This window comes from Cavia porcellus, unplaced genomic scaffold, assembly GCF_034190915.1.
Source record: "Cavia porcellus strain 051 isolate PalLab524CR breed Dunkin Hartley unplaced genomic scaffold, mCavPor4.1 scaffold_2, whole genome shotgun sequence".
In the NCBI taxonomy this organism is placed as follows: domain Eukaryota; kingdom Metazoa; phylum Chordata; class Mammalia; order Rodentia; family Caviidae; genus Cavia; species Cavia porcellus.
The window spans coordinates 131,596,987-131,616,768 of NW_026947485.1; the positions used below are offsets into that span (position 1 = coordinate 131,596,987).

General features: G+C 40.7%; 1 protein-coding gene across 12 annotated transcripts in view; it reads left to right on the forward strand.

Annotated features, from left to right (window-relative positions):
• Positions 1-10,395: 10,395 nt before the first annotated feature.
• Positions 10,396-19,782, forward strand: part of Cast (calpastatin) — a 119,683-nt gene continuing 110,296 nt past the window's right edge. For 9 of the 12 annotated variants that reach the window (XM_063245391.1, XM_063245394.1, XM_063245392.1 and 6 more), the window contains exon 1: positions 10,396-10,818. In XM_063245391.1, the coding sequence (XP_063101461.1) occupies positions 10,744-10,818 (75 nt within the window). In that variant the 5' untranslated portion in view covers positions 10,396-10,743. Of the gene's footprint in view, positions 10,819-11,293; positions 11,444-19,782 lie in introns of those variants that run through there. The other 3 variants (XM_063245395.1, XM_063245396.1, XM_063245402.1) reach the window with 1 other exon arrangement.

Here is a 19,782-nt window from a genome sequence, read left to right on the forward strand (position 1 = left end):
TCAATACAGCATTGTGGGTGAAGCATAAGAGCTACAGATCCATATGGCTGTGCTCAAATCCCAGCTTTTCATTTACTGATGCCAAAGTCTTGAGCAAGTTAACCATTTTGAACCTCAATTGCTTCACCTGTTACCCATGAATAACAAAACTAAACACTTACTTCTACTGTTCCCAAAACAGACTGAGGTAATTTATTAAAACACTGCAGTGCCTCACGTATGATAACTATGGAATGAATAGAAGCTGAAACTTATCAAACTAAATTTTATTATTATTAATTAAATTATTTAAAACCTCAAAGTCATTTGGACAAGAAAAAGAATTTTTGACTGGATTCCAGGTCAGAAACAACTTTTTTTTTCCAGTTGATGGATGCTGCAGATCTGTTTCCATCCAGCCTGTGTTCCAGACACTTTCCAAATCAAAGGGTAACGCATAGCCAAGCAGTGCCCCAGGAAAATCCTGATCCAGGCTACTCAGCCAGCCTGATGAGGCTGGCAGTCAGAACTCACCTGATGTGCTTATCCATCCAAAGAGGCACTAATCCATTTCCTACAGAAATAAAGACTTGACTGAGACATTTGTTTCATTGTTGTCTAGGCAGATAGAATTATTTGAAGCAATTCTAGCACTTGGCAGAAAACAAAGAAAATAAATTTGGGATGATGTGTACAAGTCGTGAATGTGAATGCATTAATCCCTAAATCCTGTGTGTTCCTGTCTTGGGATAATTGTACATGTACAGTAAGGTCCCTCCAACATGCAGGCAGCACAGGAAACTGAATCACACAGCTACTGTTTTGTCTAACAATAGCTCTGTGTCACTGAAATCTGGCGACTTTCCTGCACGTTCCATTTTTCTCTGACTCAAAATCAACCTTTTATTGAGCTACCTTTCTATATTGACGCTTCAGAACCCCAGTTCTGCCAGCTTGCTTCCAATGTTTAAAAAGGCTAGATTGAGTCTTTAATGCATCATTCTATCTAGAATGCACCAAGGCAAAAAGTTCATAGGAATCAATTTCTATAGCAATGTTGTTATATTCTTTTAAATTAATGATTACATTCTATTGTCTACATCAAATCTCACTGAAAAAAATCATGATTTAAATTTTGCAGTGTCCCTAGCCCAGCTGTCATTTCCTCTCTCTTTAGTCCTTTAATAACTATTTCTTGTAGCATATCCAAAAGAAAGTCAGACTAAGATGATACGCTGAGCAAGCCACATGTCTTAACTATAAAGCAATCACTATTGGTCATCAACGTGACTCACCCTGGCTTCCAGCACCACACCCAAACCACACAATGCTGCACAGGCTGTGGTTAGATTTAACTCAGAAAATGAAGTGATTGGGGAGAGCAGAAATGAGTGCTGCAAAGTTGCCCGATATCACCTCTCTTTGGTATTTTAATAGTTGTGATCTTAAATGCAGGTCACTTCTTGATGCACATTTAATTGTCTGAATTTGGTTTTGTTTGGTTTCTTTCCCTGCATTTCTGTTTTAGTCTCAGATGCTAACCTGAGGACAATGTGCCTTTTCCAAGAGGCTCCTGGAATTGCCTACAAGCCAGAGTCCCTTGTTTTGAGGAAAAAAAGAAAGAGAGAAAGAAAGAAAGAAAGAAAGAAAGAAAGAAAGAAAGAAAGAAAGAAAGAAAGAAAGAAAGAAAAAGAAAAGTCCCTTGGAATATAACATTTAAAACTCCTTTGGACCCATGCATAATTTTTATTTCTTTTACTCAATTTATAGGACTCCACTCATTTCCAAATAAGTGTGTTAAAGCATGCACCAGAGAGGATTCAGAATATCAGCTCAGCCCCCCTCAGTTTCTGGTCCCCTGGAGTAGAGTCTCAGAGGTTCATCGTTCTGTATATCCGCTTCCTCTCTGACCCACAGTTGATAGAACTGAGGTCGATTTGACTCAAACCAAGCCAGATTTGTTTCCCTTCTTGAGGGGGTGGAGTCTACTTAAATTAAGAGAGACAGTAGTATAAACTGACATGAGGTGGGTAGACCTAGGCTTCACTGTGGAAATCTGTAACCAGAAAGTTGCTTTCACAGGAAGAAAGAGCAGGCTTGCGGGGAGAGTATGGATGAGAGAGAGAAGAGGACTGAGCTCCTTGCAGTCTTTGGTTATGAGCACACCTCACTGACACCCCATTGGATTCTTGAGTTTTTGGCTTAGGGAAGTACTCTATACCCTTGAAAGTGGTAATCATTCCTTATTTTTGCTTTAACTAGCACAAGTTGGTTTTCTTCTTACTTAACAACCAAAGAAATCAGAACAAATTCAGTGAATAAGCATGCAATAAATATATGGACTGTTTTGGAGTGTTTCTAACTTCTCAATCTCTTCTCTCCCACGATAAGAAAAACATTTTACATTGCAACCAGTACTAATAAACTTGGAAATAATACTTCTCTTTATTATCTATGATCAAGTAAACACACAATGAATATTGTGAAATAGCTTTAATAAGGTATAAAAAAAAATGAGAGCAAACCCAAAACAAAAACCAGACTGTAAAATTTACCAAAGATGCCTAACTTTTCCCTAGGAAGCCCACTCCTCCTCTTCCTCCTCCTGGGTCACCCTGATCTCACCCGGGGCCATGAAGAAGCCAAGCTCTTTTCTATTTTCCTGCTGTTTTCCACACTGTAACTCTTCCTGGAGAGTCTCACCCCTTAACTGATTATCAAAATCCTAAACATTCTTCTGGTCCCAAAATCAGCTGACTCACCATGAAGCCTTGCTGATCAATGTGCCACACAGTTTTTCTTCCTGTCCTGAAATTTTATGGGCCTTGCAGCATTTCTTCTCTATTTTCATGGACAGTAAAATGTTTGGAAGTAGAAGAGAGTAGAAAAGAAATGCATTTTCAAAATCACATGTCTTTATAGAAAGAAATGAATTATGTTAAAGAAATGAATTATGTGTTAATCACATGTCTTTATAGAAAGAAATGAATTATGTGTTAACACTTGGAGTAATTCCATTTTGGTTTCATTTTCCCAGCTAATGCTTATTTAATCATTTATACAACAAAGACATAGTGTGTAAGAGGAATAATAAAAGGAAACATCTAAACGTGCTGACCTAGCTTTGAAGGACATTTGTAATTTAAGCCTGAGTCTTTAATTTAGCACACACGGAAGGGGTTTGTGATTGTTCTCTGCTCATTCATCCAAGGCAGTCTTCACTTGCAAATATATTGCAATATTCTTTTTAAACTTTTATTTTTATTAGTACATGTTCACAGTACATGATGATTACAATATTCTTAAAAATTAGTATTCTATTTTGTTGTTATTCTAACTCTTTGTCTTTCTGTTTTCCCAAGTCAAATCACAAGCTATTAACTTATTATGGCATTCTTGATAATATCTGAGTAAATTCAGGTAAAATCTTCTACCACATTTCTAGAAGATACCTGTGGACTATTTTACTTCTTTCCAACCACTGAACGCTCTGCTCTGTAAGGGTAAAAAAAGTATTACTTTTTCAGATTAGGAAAAGTGAGTGATTTGTTTCTGAAACTAGTAAGATATGGTGGTAAATTGCAAAACCTACACACATGGATTTCTTTGTTTACATCATACTGTGCACAGTTCAGATTTCTTAAGAAGAAAATACAGAAAGAAAAATGTAAAAAGTAGATAAGTTGAAAGAACAATAGGAAAGAGAATTTAAACACGAAAATGATTTTTAAAAAGGAGAGATCGAAGAAAAGAAAAAGGGGAAGGGAGAAGAAGAAAAAGGATGGTGAAATGATATAAATTAAATAGGGAGGAATTAAGTACAATTTTAAGGGAAAACATTAAATACTGGATCAAAACTACCACCAGAAAAAGAATAAGAGTGATGAATAAGGCTTGTGGTTGTTTGTTCATTCATTTACTTTTGCTTTTCATGTCTTTGAATATTTAAGACATTTGGGTTCCTCAGTTTCCCCTTAATACTATGCCTAGAGAAGTTAAACTCAAATAGTCCTCAGTTCTAAAAATATTAAGTGAAAACATAAAGACCTGAGGGGACATATAATAAAGTATTTTTAAATAATATGTATTTCTTCTATAATTTACTTTTTGCTCACTTGGGCTAGGACTTTGTGTCTTATTGGTCCTCACAGCCCTGTTCTGAGGTTTTATTAGTACTTTTGTTTTGCAGAGGAGAGGGTTGCTGCAGGAGACAAACATCTGACCAATAGCTGGCAAGGGCAGAAGTCTCCAAAGCTAAGCCACCTAACTGAACTTCATCTCCAATTTATTGTTCTTCCCCCAGAAGCAGTATCTCTGTTGTTATCTTCAGACTGCCTCTTTTTCCAGGTTTCCCAAACAATGTTCATTCAGGAGTTGATTTTTCCTTCCTGCCCATTCACACACCTAATATCCCCTGCCACTGCCAATCCTGCACCAAGGAATCAGAAGCATGCAGTTGGTTTCGGGAAGGAGTCTGAGCTGAGGACCATCTGTTGGCTTCACTCCAGTCCTGGGCTGGGCCTGGCTCTGCCCGGAGGTGGTGGGTCTGGACTGGTTGGTCTAAAATTGGTCGAGACCCAGACTGCCTCGAAAGTCTGACCACACCCTGGAGACACAGGAAAACTGTGGCCCCAAGTACACGGAACGTGTGTCCTTGAGCCTGGGAGAGTCTGTCCAAGGCAATCATAGCTGTGGGCACACTGCCACCGATGGAGATAATGGGGAAGGGGAAGTAGCATTCAGGGAGCTTTCTGGGTGGGTCTTTTGTCAGGTGTTCCTCCAGCCCTGGAAACAAACTAGTTCCCTACAAAGGGTAAGAGAAGTAGTCTCAGTTCTCGCCTACTCATGTCTCCCAAACCTGATAAACTTCAGGAAGGGACAGTCAAAGCAATGTATGCCCCTTTCTAAATATGCAGTTGTCATCACCATTTCTGTCACCAGCCTTTATTCCGTGGGATCCTTCTGTCATCACATCTTGTATTTTGTGTTGCAACCTTTTAACACAGGCAAGGTGAGCACGTGTCACCTAGCACCTGTCAGAAGGCAAGCTCAGCCGCGATACTCATCTCACTCTTGTATGGGCTAGACTGGGTGCTGCGTATTAGGAGCCTCCATGAAATAGGACACTTAAGTGCAGGCTTCACAGAGGAGTCACTTAACCATAGGGCTGCCCCTTTTGGGTGTTCATGAGCTGACTGTATCTGCAGCAAAATTTATCAGTAGGTCCTGTGGATTACTCAGTTAGGTTTCCTGTTTAATGCTCCCCTCCAGGGTGTAAATTAGGCTAAAATAAAATTACACCAATTATCTTTGCTTAAAAATAGCCCTGTGGTCCATTGATTCTATATTTTTTTTTAAAGCATGTTATTCTTACACCATGAGTATTCTAATTAGAGACTTCATGTGAGAACTATTTGTAATTATCAACTAAAGCAAAGGCAAATATTACCAGAGTTGAAAGAGACTGAGGACAGTCTAGAGGTCAGACCTTGCTTGACCTAAATGATGGGTTTTCTTAGAACAATGTTGAATGGTTGTCTTCTGTGCTAACCCCCACTTCCGTGGCCATTGCATGTGCAATTCTGTGCTGGTAAAGGGCATGGGCTTTGAACTAAGTTACTTATAATTCAATTCACTGTTCTGGAACATATCTGTGAGTTTTTATGTAACTCACTAAAGCTCTTGGAGACTTACTGTCTTTAGCTGTAAAATAAACCTCCCAATACATGCTTTGGAGAGGTGTTGTTTTTAAACCATATTAAAAAGAACTATGTTTTTATCTCTTTACTATCCTGAAACTCCACTAAAAGGAGAAAAAATGAATTTGAAACAAAAAGAAAGTTATAAATCACAAGAATAAAAAGAAAAAAAAAGGCAATAATTGCAGACGTGAGCAATGGATGTGTTCTTGTGAAGTGGAAGTTGACTTGTACAGAGTGAGAAAGCTCCAGCCAGGCAGGCCACGTCGAGCTGAAGGCTTGGACTTGGAAGTGGGGCATGAACTACAAAGAGGAGAGAGGGTGAACAATCTTTACCAAGTGCACTTACTTTCTTCCATTCCACGCAGCAAGGCAACAGCTTCTTCCCAACCTCAAGAGGGTGAGAGATTCACAAAGAACAAAACAGTGGAAAAAAAACATACAAAAAAGATGATCAGCTCAGGAGTATGTCTGATCAATAGAAGTTTTCAAAAGAGAAAACAGAAAAAGATAGAGAAGATAAAATTAAGTTGTGAATTAAAAAAATCATACACACACACACACACACACACACACACACACACCTCCTCTGGGCACATCACTGTTTTCTGTCCCAAGGTAAAATGTACCTGAGGCCTCAAGGACATCATCTTCAGAGTGTGATTCAGAAAGCAAAGTTCTTGTCCCATGGCGGGATTTTGTTTATCAAACTAGTGCTTTGTGGTTGGAGTGCCCAGGGAACAATGTATTTTTTTCTGATGTTAGATATTTGAGATGAAGAGAATATACAAAACAAAAAAGCTTCTTTATAGGACGGCTATTCTTACCATAGAAATTCATTTGAACGAAAAGTCACTTTCTGTATAAAATCGTGTGCAAAAAATGGCTTTGGAGTCCAGAGTGGGTGTAATTCACAAGTACAATAGACAGGAAACCTACAGAGGACTGCAGGTACTATAGGTATGGAGAAGTGAGCTGTGAGAGAGTTGGTTTTTTATTTCCTTAGATTTAGAGGAAGGAGAAGTTGCAATGGAACAGGAAAAGTGATGCAGAAGAAGGAAAAAGAGCTAAGGCAGGAAGTGGGGAGGGGTGGGTACTTTGGAAGTCAGCAGCTGGAAGGTGCAAGACTGCAGGGAGGTTGCCCAGGTCAGACGTCGCAGGTCTGGAATGCCTTGGTAAGGGATCTATCTAAACTTCTCCTGTTGGTCCCCAGAAACCATCGACTATAAACAATGAAGAGGGGTGATTCCCATAGTGATGTGCCAATTTGAAAGTATGCTTTGGCAATGTTTGTTCTCTTTTCCATTCTATTTGCAAAGTTTTACGGTGTTATGTAGCACTGAGGAGTGTCCCAGACATCTTAAGCCAAACTAAGCCAACCTAATCCCCTTCAGGGTTAACAGAGACCTTGCCCTTGATCCTGGGAGTGCCACCAAATAGACCTCATCTGTCAACCTCCACTGGGGTTGCCACAGATTCAGAGTCAACGTTTCCCCCTAAGACCATGATTCTTTTCTCCCAACCATATCAAATAATTAACTTGTACAAGCATGTGAGCGCTCTGCCTTCTCTCCAACCCAAAGAACAGGGCATGAAGTATTTTACAAGTCTTTTACTAGATGGAGGGAAGTGACACATCAATTGTGAGTAATAAATACTGAGGACCTACCTATATGTATGTGTGTGACTCAAATTCTTGCAAAGAACTAGTGCAAATAAAACCATTTCAAATGCTGCTTATTCTTTACTGTCACCTTCCTGTGTCCATCCACCCTTTCATCTCATTTTCTTCCTTCTCCTGACTACATCGGCACCCAAACACAAGCTAGGTGTTAGCTGAGAAACATGGCAAGGCTCTGCGGACTGAAAGGCGCTCAGAGCTTTGCCTGTCTCATTAAGTAGACTCTGTTTACATGCAAAGCTTTTGTGGTTTATTCATGAAAGACGACAGTGGAATGAGGTGAACCTGGCTGAAAGGAGATGCCGAACACAACAGGTAAGTTTCACTGAGATGGCAGGGCCTTGGGATGCCAGCCAAAAGTCCAGGTTTGTCAGAGTCGCTCCTCTTTTAGGGATATGTGATGGTGTAGAAATAAACACCTCCTGATGGATGGGACTGCCCAAACTATGGGAACCTCAGAAAAGCATTCAGCCTCTGAATTACCAAATTCACCTCAAACGGGTGGTCCACATACATGGCTTGATTCAACTTCCGTGGCACTGCTTTAGGTTTCTATGGTCCCTGTTGTGGACTATCCTTCCTTCTGGAAATCCCTTTTCCTGTGTCCCCGGCATCCACTTGTCCACAGGCTTCCTGCTGTCCTTTGCCCGCTTCTCATGTGCTATTTGTTTTTCCTCCTCTGTACCCTTTTCCTCCTTTCCTCATCTTATACATTTCCTGATGAGAAGTGATAAGTTTCTGAACAAGTGTAGAAACTGTGGGGATGAGGAACAGATAACATGTGAAGACGATGAGGCAGGAGTTATAACTCACTTGGATTAGACAGCAGGAAGCAGTCTCTGGCCTCCCACCTCTCCATCAAAGTGAGAAGGCCCTTGTGAAGATGCTACACCACTCTCCAAGTATCTCTGCCTGCCTCTGCCCTCACAGGATGTGCAAGTGGTGGTGATTGTGGACGTACATTTTTGTCTCTCTTATTGGACTAAGAAATGCTTGAGCATAGGAGTCATAACAAGAAAACTTTCCCCAGCAAATAAAGGAATAAATGTTTATAATCTATGTAGAGATTAATGTAGCAAAAGCCACATGTATTCCCCAGGATCCAATGCAGGTTCATGGTGTCAAAGTTCCAGTGGACCCTCACTGACCACAGAGCAAGTAGAAGCATTTCGGCAACTTCTTTAAGACTCTTCTTTACTCACAGCTGTTAATGCAGGGTGTTCTGGCTCTTAACTCGTACCTGAAGGATATGATCATCACTTACAGATCTAGCATCACATATACCACTAGCTGTTTGGTTAATAATGGGCCTAATGGCAGAAACTATGTAGCTCCAGCCACACAGGTGGGTTCCCTTTATCTCCTGAGATGCCCCCACTCATTCTCCAACTGTTCACATAGCACAAACCACACTGCTCAAGCCTCCTTTCCCATTGTATATCAACCACAGCCACAGAGCCCAACACCCTGGAAACACAATTGTACTTATTCACAACTGCATGTTTTCCAGTACCATTCAGTCATGTGCTACAAATGCCATCTGACTTTACCTTACTAATAACATGAAGTCTCCGGAGGGCAGAAAATGTGTATTCAAAACCTTTATATCTCTTCCTCTACTATTTCTTTCAATAGCGCTTCACACAGAAGATTCTCAAAGTAAATGACATGTACATTGAACCCTGCCACCCAAGGGACTGAAGCAGGAGGATCACAAATTTCAAGCTCTTCTGGACAACATGTTTACAAATTTTAGACCCAGTCTCAAATTCACACACACACACACACACACACACACACACACACACACCATGAAAACACTTAAGAAATATACGACCAACCAGTTTAAATTTAATTTTTAGATATTTTGTGTGGTGTATGTATGTAACAGTTTCCTAAGATGAATGTAATAAAAAATTTCACAAACATAGTAATTTAAAATAAATACTCTGCTAAAAATACTTTACATTTTAATGTCACACAGGTTTGGGAATCATTTTTCTTCCCAGTGTTAGAATGATGTACTTCAGGGTCTAAAAGTCTTGATTTATGTAAATCTAACCACCTAATATGAACACTGTCCAAATTCTTGGGGTGGAGGTTGGCCGGAAGACCTGCCTCCTACCTTACCACTACAGCTAATGTGTTTAAATTATGATAGTGGTCAGACACAACACTAAGGACAAACTTTCCAAGGCATCTCCTCCCATTCTGAATGTAGCTCAGATGACACCAGTCAATGAACATCATAGCTCCTCTAGCCAAAGATATTTCATTTTTCTGTATATATCCTGCACTGCTGCCTGCTTATTGAAATACTAGATACACCGACAATAAGCAGAACATTTTTTAGGAGGAAATGTACTCAAATTCCCTTCTTCCAATTAAGAATGCTGGTATCCTACCCTTGAAAAAAGGAAGTCAGAATTTCTAAAATCAAGGGGTTAGGGGAAAACAGAATTCTGTTCTGCCAAGCTCTGTACAGCATGGGATAGTTTTCTCTATCTTGTAACTTTGCTTTCACTAACTGTCTGGAACACAGCTTCAGAGAGCGGTGACCTGAGTTCCAAAGTGACAGTGCTTTTGCACGTAAGAGGTTGCCAGTAGGGCTTATTACAGTTCACTTCCAGTCTCAAACTAGGAAGTGCAGCTTAAAATGAGCTCAAAACAAAAGCAATCTAGCCTCAAAAAACAGAACCCACCAGACTTCAGAAAGACTCTGGGGGCTTAAATCTGGGATGGTTCTCTAGTTTAGATTAGAAACTCTGGCGTCCTGCCCATAAAACATCATTAAACTTTCAGAACAGCCAAAACAAAGTTAAAGGACACAGAACACACAGGCGTTTGCAGATACACAGACCCTATGTTCGCTTCCTTATCTAGACAGTCCACGCGTGGGTCAGATTCGAGTTAATAATCTCTCTCTGGGCTAAGGCAGGGCGGCCTGCAGAGGTGTCTAATTCTCCAGATTCTTGGAAACAAGAGTTGGGGCGGAGGCCGGCCACGCCCAGGTCGGATTCTCTGGTTGCACAACTGCTGGCTGCGTCAGGGCAAGTCAAAGAGGGAACCCTGCAACCTCTGCCCCCCACCCTTTCTGACCCACCAGGAACTGAGCAGAGCTCGGGCAGGGGAGGGTCACCGGGTGACGATTGGGGGCGGAGGGTGTCCAGAGTCAGAACAGCGACGGCAGGGGCTGCGGCGCGCAGTGGGCAGGAAGAGGAGGGCCCAGCGGGGCGCAGGCCGCGGGGCGCGGGCTCGGGCTGGGTCGGAAAAGCTGCCTCACGCCCTCCTTCCCTCCTCCCCCTTCCCTCCCAGAGCTGCCCGCCCAGCCTCCCTCCAGTCTCGCAGCTCCTTGCCCGAGGCTGCGCCCGCGGTGGCCTCGCCATGTCCCAGGCCGGCCCGAAGCCCGCCGCCTCTCCGCGGCCCCGGCGCGCAGCCGCCGCCCGCCACCCCGCGGAGGTGAGTGGCGTCCGGGTGCGGGCGCAAGGCTGCGCCCCTGTGCGGGAGAGGCGGGCCGCCTTCCTGGGGCGCTGCGGGACCTGCCCCCACCCCGTGCGCCCCTGCCGAGGCCGGAGAAGCGCCCAGGGCACAGTGTCCCCTGCCAGGCAGGTGGCACCAAGTGCCTGGAGGTTCTGGGGTCTGGATCCAGCGCGTTGGGCGTGGCGCGGGCTGGGTAGCGGGACGCGCGGTGCAAAGTTGGCTGGTGAGACGGGAGGGGAATGAGGATGTGTGTGAAGAGATACCCAGTTGCACTCAGTACCCCTAAGTGCAAGGGACTGACCCCTGAGACTGTGGGACCCCGCCTTCCGCAGGGCGCGGCTGCCTGCAGAAATAACACCTCTTTCCTAACCAGCCCGGAGCCAAACCGGGAGGGGCGGGGTCAGAAAGGGGCGGGGTCCATGTCCCTCCCCCCGTGCCCGCCCACCACTCTTCGCTCAATGCCAGCCGCGTGCCAGCCGGGTCCCAGCTTGGCGCGGGGTGAGCCTGGCGTCCCCAGCACGGCACCGCGCGCCCTCGCCGGTCCTCCGCAATTCCGAGCAAGACTGTTGTCGCCATGGCGTTCGCAAGCTGGTGGTACAAGACGGTAAATTGCAGCGGCGTGCCAGGGCGGGACTGGGAAGGGAGGGCATTTACTTTGCTTAACTCTTCAGGGCACAGAGACTAAATGCTGCCAGGCAGTTGGAGGGTAAGGGGTGGGCACCAGGTGCGACCCTCTCGAAGACCTTCGGTGAGGCTCAGGAGTGGCTGGAGACCCAGCTGGCACAGGCTGATCCGGTTCCCGGAGAGCAGATACCCCAAACTCGGATGGTGCTCACCAGTTGGGTGGAGAAGGAGCTGTCGCTGCCCCTCAACGCAGGAGATATCAATGCTCTGTACTTCGTTACTTTGCGTGACGTGCGAAAAATGTTCCATTTGTTTAGTGCCTTTAATGCTTCCCCTGACAATTAGCTGTGATAACCAGTCAAGCTGGCACTTGCTCTGCTTTGAAACCAGGAAGCATGACTTAACATTAGATTGCTTTCCAAAAAAGAGGGAAAAAAAACCCACAAACGTTTTGTTGATGGAAAGACAAAATATGTATGTCTCACTGATTTATGGTGAGAATCAAACCTTACGTGCACTTCTGTAGCACTGGAGAGGCAAAGTGTAGAGATAAGGCACTCTTTGGTAGTAGAAACCTTGTGTTGGAATCAGAAAGTTGTTACTTATCTGGTAATGAACATTTATTGAACGTCCACTTTGCATCGCGCAGTGTGCTAGCCTGCGTGTAGAGAGGAGAGCAGCAGAGTGTTCTCCAATGATAAGCTGTCAACTTTCTGAAACTCTTTCATATCTGCAAAAAAGGGTAACTCAACTAGATTCACATATCAAGACACAAATGCACTTTTAATAATGAGTTCTAATTTCTCCTTGAGATATTTCTTCATAGACATTTTCTGCTTTTTATTGTATCATTATATTGATCTGCTAAGAGCAAAAGTTTGCTTTGAGTCATTATTCTCCCAGGATTCTTATCAGAATATACCATGTGAATTACCTGCAAATATAGGCAGCTGGGGTTCAGAGCTGACACCAAACTATTTTTACGAATTCATGTTTCAAAAGGAAATTTTGCTGAACTACTTGGATGAATATAGTTTGAACCTGCTGTCTTAAACTGTTCCTTTAGACATAGTCTGACATTTTTAAATCTCTCTAACAATTCAATCTTGGAACTATTATAAAATCCCTTTTGCTAGAAGGAACTTCTTAGAATCAGCCACCTGCTTGTGAGAGAGCTTTAACATTTCCTAAACACAAAAGTTATCCAGTGGAAGTACAGCGTGGGCCATGTGAGTAATTTTAAATTTTGTAGAAGCTCACTAATAAAAGCAAAGAGCAAGTACAATCAGTATTAATGATATACTTTGACTCTATGTGTCCCAGATGTCATTTAATATATGATTAATGTGCGAACCATTGAGATAGTTTACGTTCTCTTTTCCTTATTAACTCTTCTAAGTCCAATGTGCATTTTACAGCATATCGCAGTTCACACTTGCCAAATTTTAAGCGTTCAGCATCATTAAGTAGCTACCAGCTATGGTATTAGATAGTAAAGTCTAGACCGTGGGTTTCTAAATTTTATTCTTTTAATTGTGGCATTGGGTGGTTGATCATAGACCATTCTGAGAAACAAATGGAAGTTATAGATTATTTTCCAGTGACAAAATATAGGCAGATACAAAATGTAATTTTCTATAGAACTTCGGGAAATTTGAGATTTCCTTATAGCCCATCCATGCATCCCCAAAAGATTCATGGAGCCAATTTAGAATATATATACATGTACATTGAAACATATGTATTGCATGTACATATAAAATGTGTATATTCACATTTATATATATGAACTATACACATAAATGTTTAATATATACATAGATTTTTATAAATTCACTTGTATACTACCTACAGATACATGGGTATAATCAACCAACTGTAGATGAGAAATATTTGGAAAAAATTGTGCCTGTACTGATTATGTACAAACATTTTTTGTTATTATTTCCTAAACATTACTATATACAGCTATTTACAACAACTATTTACATAGCCTTTACATTATGTTAGGCATATAAGTAATCTAGAGATAAAATATAGAGGAGGATGTGCATAGGGTATACACTAGTGGTGGCGAACCTATGGCATGTGTGCTGTAGCCGGCTGTTTGTTGTCATCACTGAAAGCTCTAGAAGGTTTGCTGTCACTGTATATACAAATACTATGCCATTTTACATAGGAGACTTGAGTGCAACCCTGTACAGACATATCTCAAAATACTTCTAATAAATCCTGCAATTAAAATATCTTTAGTGGGGTGCTTTCTGTACTGAAGAAGTTTTGAATGACCTAGTTTTCAAAATCTAGGAAGCATAAAATAAAATAGTTAATGCATTTGTTTAAGAGCATGCTGCCTATAAAGCTGGCCAATAAAACAGTGTATTGTACATTTCCACACTGAACACCATTCATAAAATGGATCCTGTCCTTCAAAGAATTATGTGATTGTAGTAAAAAGGCACCAAAATTATATATAAACAGCTATATTTGAAGAACATCTGTGAACATCATAGTGATCAACCAGGCAGAAGAGAAAATTCAACTTACACCAGTGATGAGATTCCTGAGTCCTAGTTGATTCTATTACCCCATGTTAATTAAAGATGTTCCTTGGCCTAATTAAAAACCCGTGGACCTGGTGACAGCATACTCAAGGAGCCCAGTCACTTGGGAGGCTCCATCCTTGCCACCAGTCTGGGGAAAACGTCACAAACTTTCCCTGGCAAAACACACCACTTGACTGCAATGAATTTTAGAAGTAATGAAAGCAAAATTACAGGGTCTACAAAAAGAACACAGAATTTGAGTAGTGGCGTTGCAGAGGTCAAACACGATTTTCCTCTTTGGGCTGTCAATCCCTGAATAGCTTAATTTCCATTGCGTACAAGTCGTATGCGGAGTAACATCCGATAACATTGTTCTTTAATCACATTTAATGCTTCCCAGAAACTTAATTGTGTCATGAATGATTTTTTTAAAAATTTTATTTAAGGAGAAAAAGGGGAAAAAAAGGGCACAAGTAATACAGAATTTCAAAAAAAAAATAAACAGTAGGAAACCACTACTTAATAGATCACATAGTCATCTTAGAAATAGTTGTTCAAGTTACAAAATTAAAGCATACAAAGTGGACAATGAATGATTTTTTTTTTAAGCAGTGTAGTGGTCACTTGAGACTCCAAGGTGGACCAGTTCTGGGCAGGCTGTCTCAGGAGATGTAGGACATCATAAAGCAGACCATACCATCTTTTTAAAAAGATGAACGTCTTATTGATACGATACTAAAATTCTGTTCTTCAAGTTGCCTCACTTTTTTAAAATGAAAACTTGCCTAGAAACTACAGCACTACAAAGGGAACAATGTGTATTAAGTCTTTTCTAGTTAAGAAAATTGCAAAAGCAGCTCCAAATGAGCTCCTTAGTTTATTCAGGTGGGGGAGTGTCCATGATTAGAATTTTTGAAAATGTACGGAGTTTATCTTGCTATGGGAAACTCAGGGAACTGTTTATTGTCCACCTGCTATATGCAAGATTCCTTTAGATATGAAAAATTGTGCAGATGGTCCCTGACTGCCCTTCTCTGCCATTTCTCATGAATAAGAACCACAGATACATCCTAGTGATTAGTAAAGTGGCAAGGAAGTCATTAGATACGCTCATCTGATTCTGTAACTTAATTAAAAACTCAAAAAGCTTTACTGTTTGTAGATCTCCTAAACCAAGTGGGCAGTTAGGTTATCAACACTACCTCTAAAAACTAGAGAGAAAACAAAGTCCTTTCTAGTGCTATCTCTAAAAGTGTTAGGGGAATCTTAAAATGTTACGGGAAAAGTGTGCTTAGAGTCCAATTATAGCTATGTAATTCATCTTTAATATCAGTCTTAATTTGAAAATTGCAAAGAAACTTACCCCATAATGTTATAATCTGACAATAAATGTTTTCAGAGGAGCAGGAAGATATATATTAAAAAGCATTTTTGCTTCTTTAATATTACATTTGCACACTCACTAATTTTTCTAAAAGTAAATGTATCTCTCACGCTTGCTTTTTCTGTAAGTTTGAGATTTTTCAGTATTAAAAACAGTTTTACTTTTGGGTGACTTTAGGAATGTCTGGAAATTCAGGGATCTTAAACTTTCCAAAACTTGTTCTTGGCAACAGTTTTGCAAACACTAGAAAAGAATATAATAAGCTCCCCACATACAAGTCAACCAGCATCAATAATTATGAACATTGGGCCAATCTTGTTTTACCTATTTGGATAGGGACAGCCCTGCCTATCACACACACACACACACACACACACACACACACACACACACACACACACGCATATTCTACCAGAAATGTTTTAGAGTGTGGAAATTGCAAATTTAACTGTTACACCTGTAACAACTTGCTATAGATTCCTGGGAACGTGAGTGCTCTATCTCCCATGTAGTTTAATACCTCTAAAGTATTATAGAGGTGTGAAACTAATATAATACATAGTCAGGAGATAGACGAAGTCTAAATGAAAACTTATCAGGTGAACCTGGCTTATCTGTACCTTAAGGAAAGCAAAACCTAAATTCTTCTGCTCTAACGTTTATAACCTAACAAATGACACCTTCAATTGTTTGCTTACTTCTCGTCTTCATTTCAAGGTCTCAGAATTCACCACAATCAGATTGGTACCAGGGAGAATGAGGGAGTGGAATAGCTTTCATTGTATTCTCTAGTGAACCAAACATTGGCCCAGGCTCCTCTTTAACGTTAGCTTTTCTCATAAATACGTCAGCCTGGGGATAGGTAGCATCCACTCCACTTTGAGAATAAACTGGAAGGTTAAATTACTTTCCCTCCTAAACCCATTCTGTGTCTGTCCTGTCAGAGTTCATCACAGTCAACTAAGAGCCAACAAAATCTTTGAGTATTTAGGACAAAAGGAATGTAATATAAGAAATTGGTAACCCAGAAACAGGATAAGGCAGAGAAACTAGCAGGGAAGTGGAGACAATCCAGAAACAAGAAATTACAGGAAGCTGCTACTAACCCTAGGCTGCAGGACAGAGAGAGACTAAACTACCCTGAAGAAGCTGGAAGGATAATTAGCTTGGCCTGCAGCAAGACAGTGTGTACTAGTGAGGCCCCCAGGGGCAGACAGAAGTGGGGAACATTACCCCCTTCCAGTGTCTTACCCACCCATGCCATACCAGTGAATTTACCATTGGCCAAATTCAGCTTGAAGCCACCCATCAAGAGAAATGCAGCCAGCAGAGATGCCCTGTGACGCCAACAAGCCGAGGAGTCTGCAGGCCCAAAATCTGCCCTGGTAGAGAGTTCTGATGCAAAACCAGCTTTCCACCTTGGCCTTCTTGATTGTTTGTTGAATCATCTTATTAGAATATGCACAAAAATAGTTTTTAAGGAATTTTGCAGGAAGCCAATTGCACGTTTTCTTCTAATTTTTTATGCGTTTCCCAGGCTTTCTCTTTTGCATCTATTTTACCCGTCTGAAAAGAACAAAAGTACTTTTGCGGGGACTGTTTAAAAGTTTGTGGAAATGCTTTATTCAGTTAAGATTATTACATTGCCACCACGTATCTAGAAAAAATATACAATTTACCAACTTGTTGAGAAGACAATATAGAAATTTAGGGAGTAATTAGTAGGAAAGACAGTGTACGATAGAGCGCTAATTTGTTTTCTTTAACTAATAGAAACCAACTCCACGAACAAGGCAAGGCTTGGAACTGGACGGGACATTCTGCGGTAAACATGGGCACTGTGGCCCTTTCCTGGGAAATCAGTTTGCCCAGGAGGAGCCCAGAGCTGCTCTAGGCCTTGCCTGGATAAGGTGGTCTGAGAAGCAAAATTACCATTTGTGGTGCCCACGAATCTCCCGGCAAAGCCCACAGTTCCCAGTCCTGGCTGCACATTTCAAGCAGCTGGGGAATTTTAGAAAAGTATACTCAAAAATCAGGTCGTATCCTATTCAAACAAAGTCTAAACCCTTGCTGTCTGGCAGGGGCATTTTCTAAAGCTCCCTGGGTGCTTGTGAGATGGGCTGAATGAACTGCTAAACTAACTAGAAGTTTTCTTGTCCTCAAGGGTCCCCTGAAATGTGCCTCGCTCAGTACAGGTGGCCACACAGTAAGAGACCTGAGCAACGTGTGAGGATCCAGGGGGCTGGAGACGCATTTTCCTTGTCCCTTATTCTGCCACAGCTGTCCCTTGATGTGCAGATACTGCTCTCAGTGGCCTTCTCTTCAGGTTGAAGGACAATTTTTGAGTTTCAAACGATTTTATGATTTTTAAAATTTTATTCAAGAATAACTCAGACACCAGACAATTCACCCATAATTGCAGACAGTATTTTTTTTTTTTAGCATATTCACAGGGGCCATCATCACCACAGCTGTATTTTAGAATGTTTTTGTTTTTCCCTAAAATAAACCGTGTACCATTTGGTGGTGTTGTTTTGTTTTTTAATTTTCAAAAACACATTTGTACTCAGCACTTTTTTCACACTTGGATTTATATTTTCAGGAGCTGTTTCCCATCTTTGTTCTCCTCCTCTTGGTGTAGAAATTTGTTTTTATCACATTTTATAGCTGGCTGTATAAAAATAAAGAATGCACCCAAGTCCTGCAAAGCCAAGCTTTGCATGAGTGGAAGTTCTCAGTTGAGTCAGAGCTCAAACTCCACACTTAGCATTTAATTGTGAGTGATTTTTATTTGTTATTACACTTTTGCATACTATTAAAAGCTATTTGTTTATTGAGAACAAATAGTTCTTTTGAAATGACAAAATAATACTGCTTGTATTTTTAAATTGTTGTAACTCAGCATTTTAAAAAGCATTCATTTCGTATAGCCTTCCCAAACTATTTAGAATCTACAAAATTTGGAGGATTTTGAGCATTTCAATGAAAGCAAGTACTACTTATTTTGGTTAATCTGGATTGATTGCAGTGGAGTCTCTTTCAAGCCCCATAAGGAAACAATTTAGAAATGTTTATAGCAATCATCTTTGACCTGTATTTTAAGGGATAAAATGCTGGATGTGCCCTTTTGTTGTGGGGCAGTAAATCATGACACAAATTTACCATGTGAGCAGGAATCAGAGTAAAACTGTACAGAGTGTGTGGGTTCTTACATGAGAAACCAAGCAAGCCACCTTTCAAGTTTTCTCATTTGTAAAATGAGATAGTAAAACCTGACAAGTAAAGGAGGCCCTCAAAACAGCAAATAATAATAAAACAGTGGATATTGCTTTTGTTATTTACTTTATCTAATCTAAATGTATGGAATTTAAGTGAATGTGATGCCATGATTCTAAATTTATCAGTGCTGGAAGGAGACAGATTTGATAGCTCTCTTGTCTTTGTAGATCTACCCATATTAAAAACTATCTCCAAATAGTGAATGTTTGTTCTAGAGATGTTAAAAGAAAATTTCAGACAAAATACATTTAACACAGCTTATCTGAGTAAATGAAACAGTTCAGAATTAGAGCAGCACTCAGACCTGGAAGAGGGTGAGAGAGCTCAGTTCAGCAGCAGAAGCAACAAGCTTTATAGGCTGATAATAGCCAAAGTAATTACTTGAGTGGAAATGGTTAAGCCTGATGGGTGACCCCTGGTTATAAAACCAGTTGATTGTCTGGATGTTTGTAATTAACTGAGACTTCTTTTTTAAAAAGTTACAAGAAATGCCTTCAAGTTCAGTTTCAGTTTGCTTATATGAAGACTCTCAGTACCAAGATAACCTTATGCTAATACAGAGACAAGTATTTTATTCCCCCACTCCAGGTCTGACCTCTGCAAAACTTTCGCTCATTAATACTTATCACCTACTATCTAGTTCGGATATATCCTTGCATTTTAAACAATTTTAAATTTATTTTGTAGCATAATCTTACTAGGTTTTCCAGAGCTTGTCTCAAACTTGTGAGTTCAAGTGACCACCCCACTTTGGCCTCCCAAATACAGTCATCATGTGTGGCTTAGATATCAGCTTTTAAATGTTTTTTTACAAGTTATTTTTCAAAATTCATGAATTATTCATTACTGATTGCCTTCAACGATGGACAAGCAACCCCTTGACTAGGACATAGAAGGAAATTCCAGCTTGTCTGCTTTTTGTGGAGTCCATTCTGATCCACGAGTTTCTTTTGGGGGGAAACATTTACATTCATTAAAGTGACTCATTATTAGTTGTACTTATAAAGAACCATTAAGTAAAGAATCTAGCCATATAGTCTCATGTTCTTGGTCATTTCTTTATTAGCACATCTGTTGATATGATTAAAGTAATATTATGTGATTCTATTT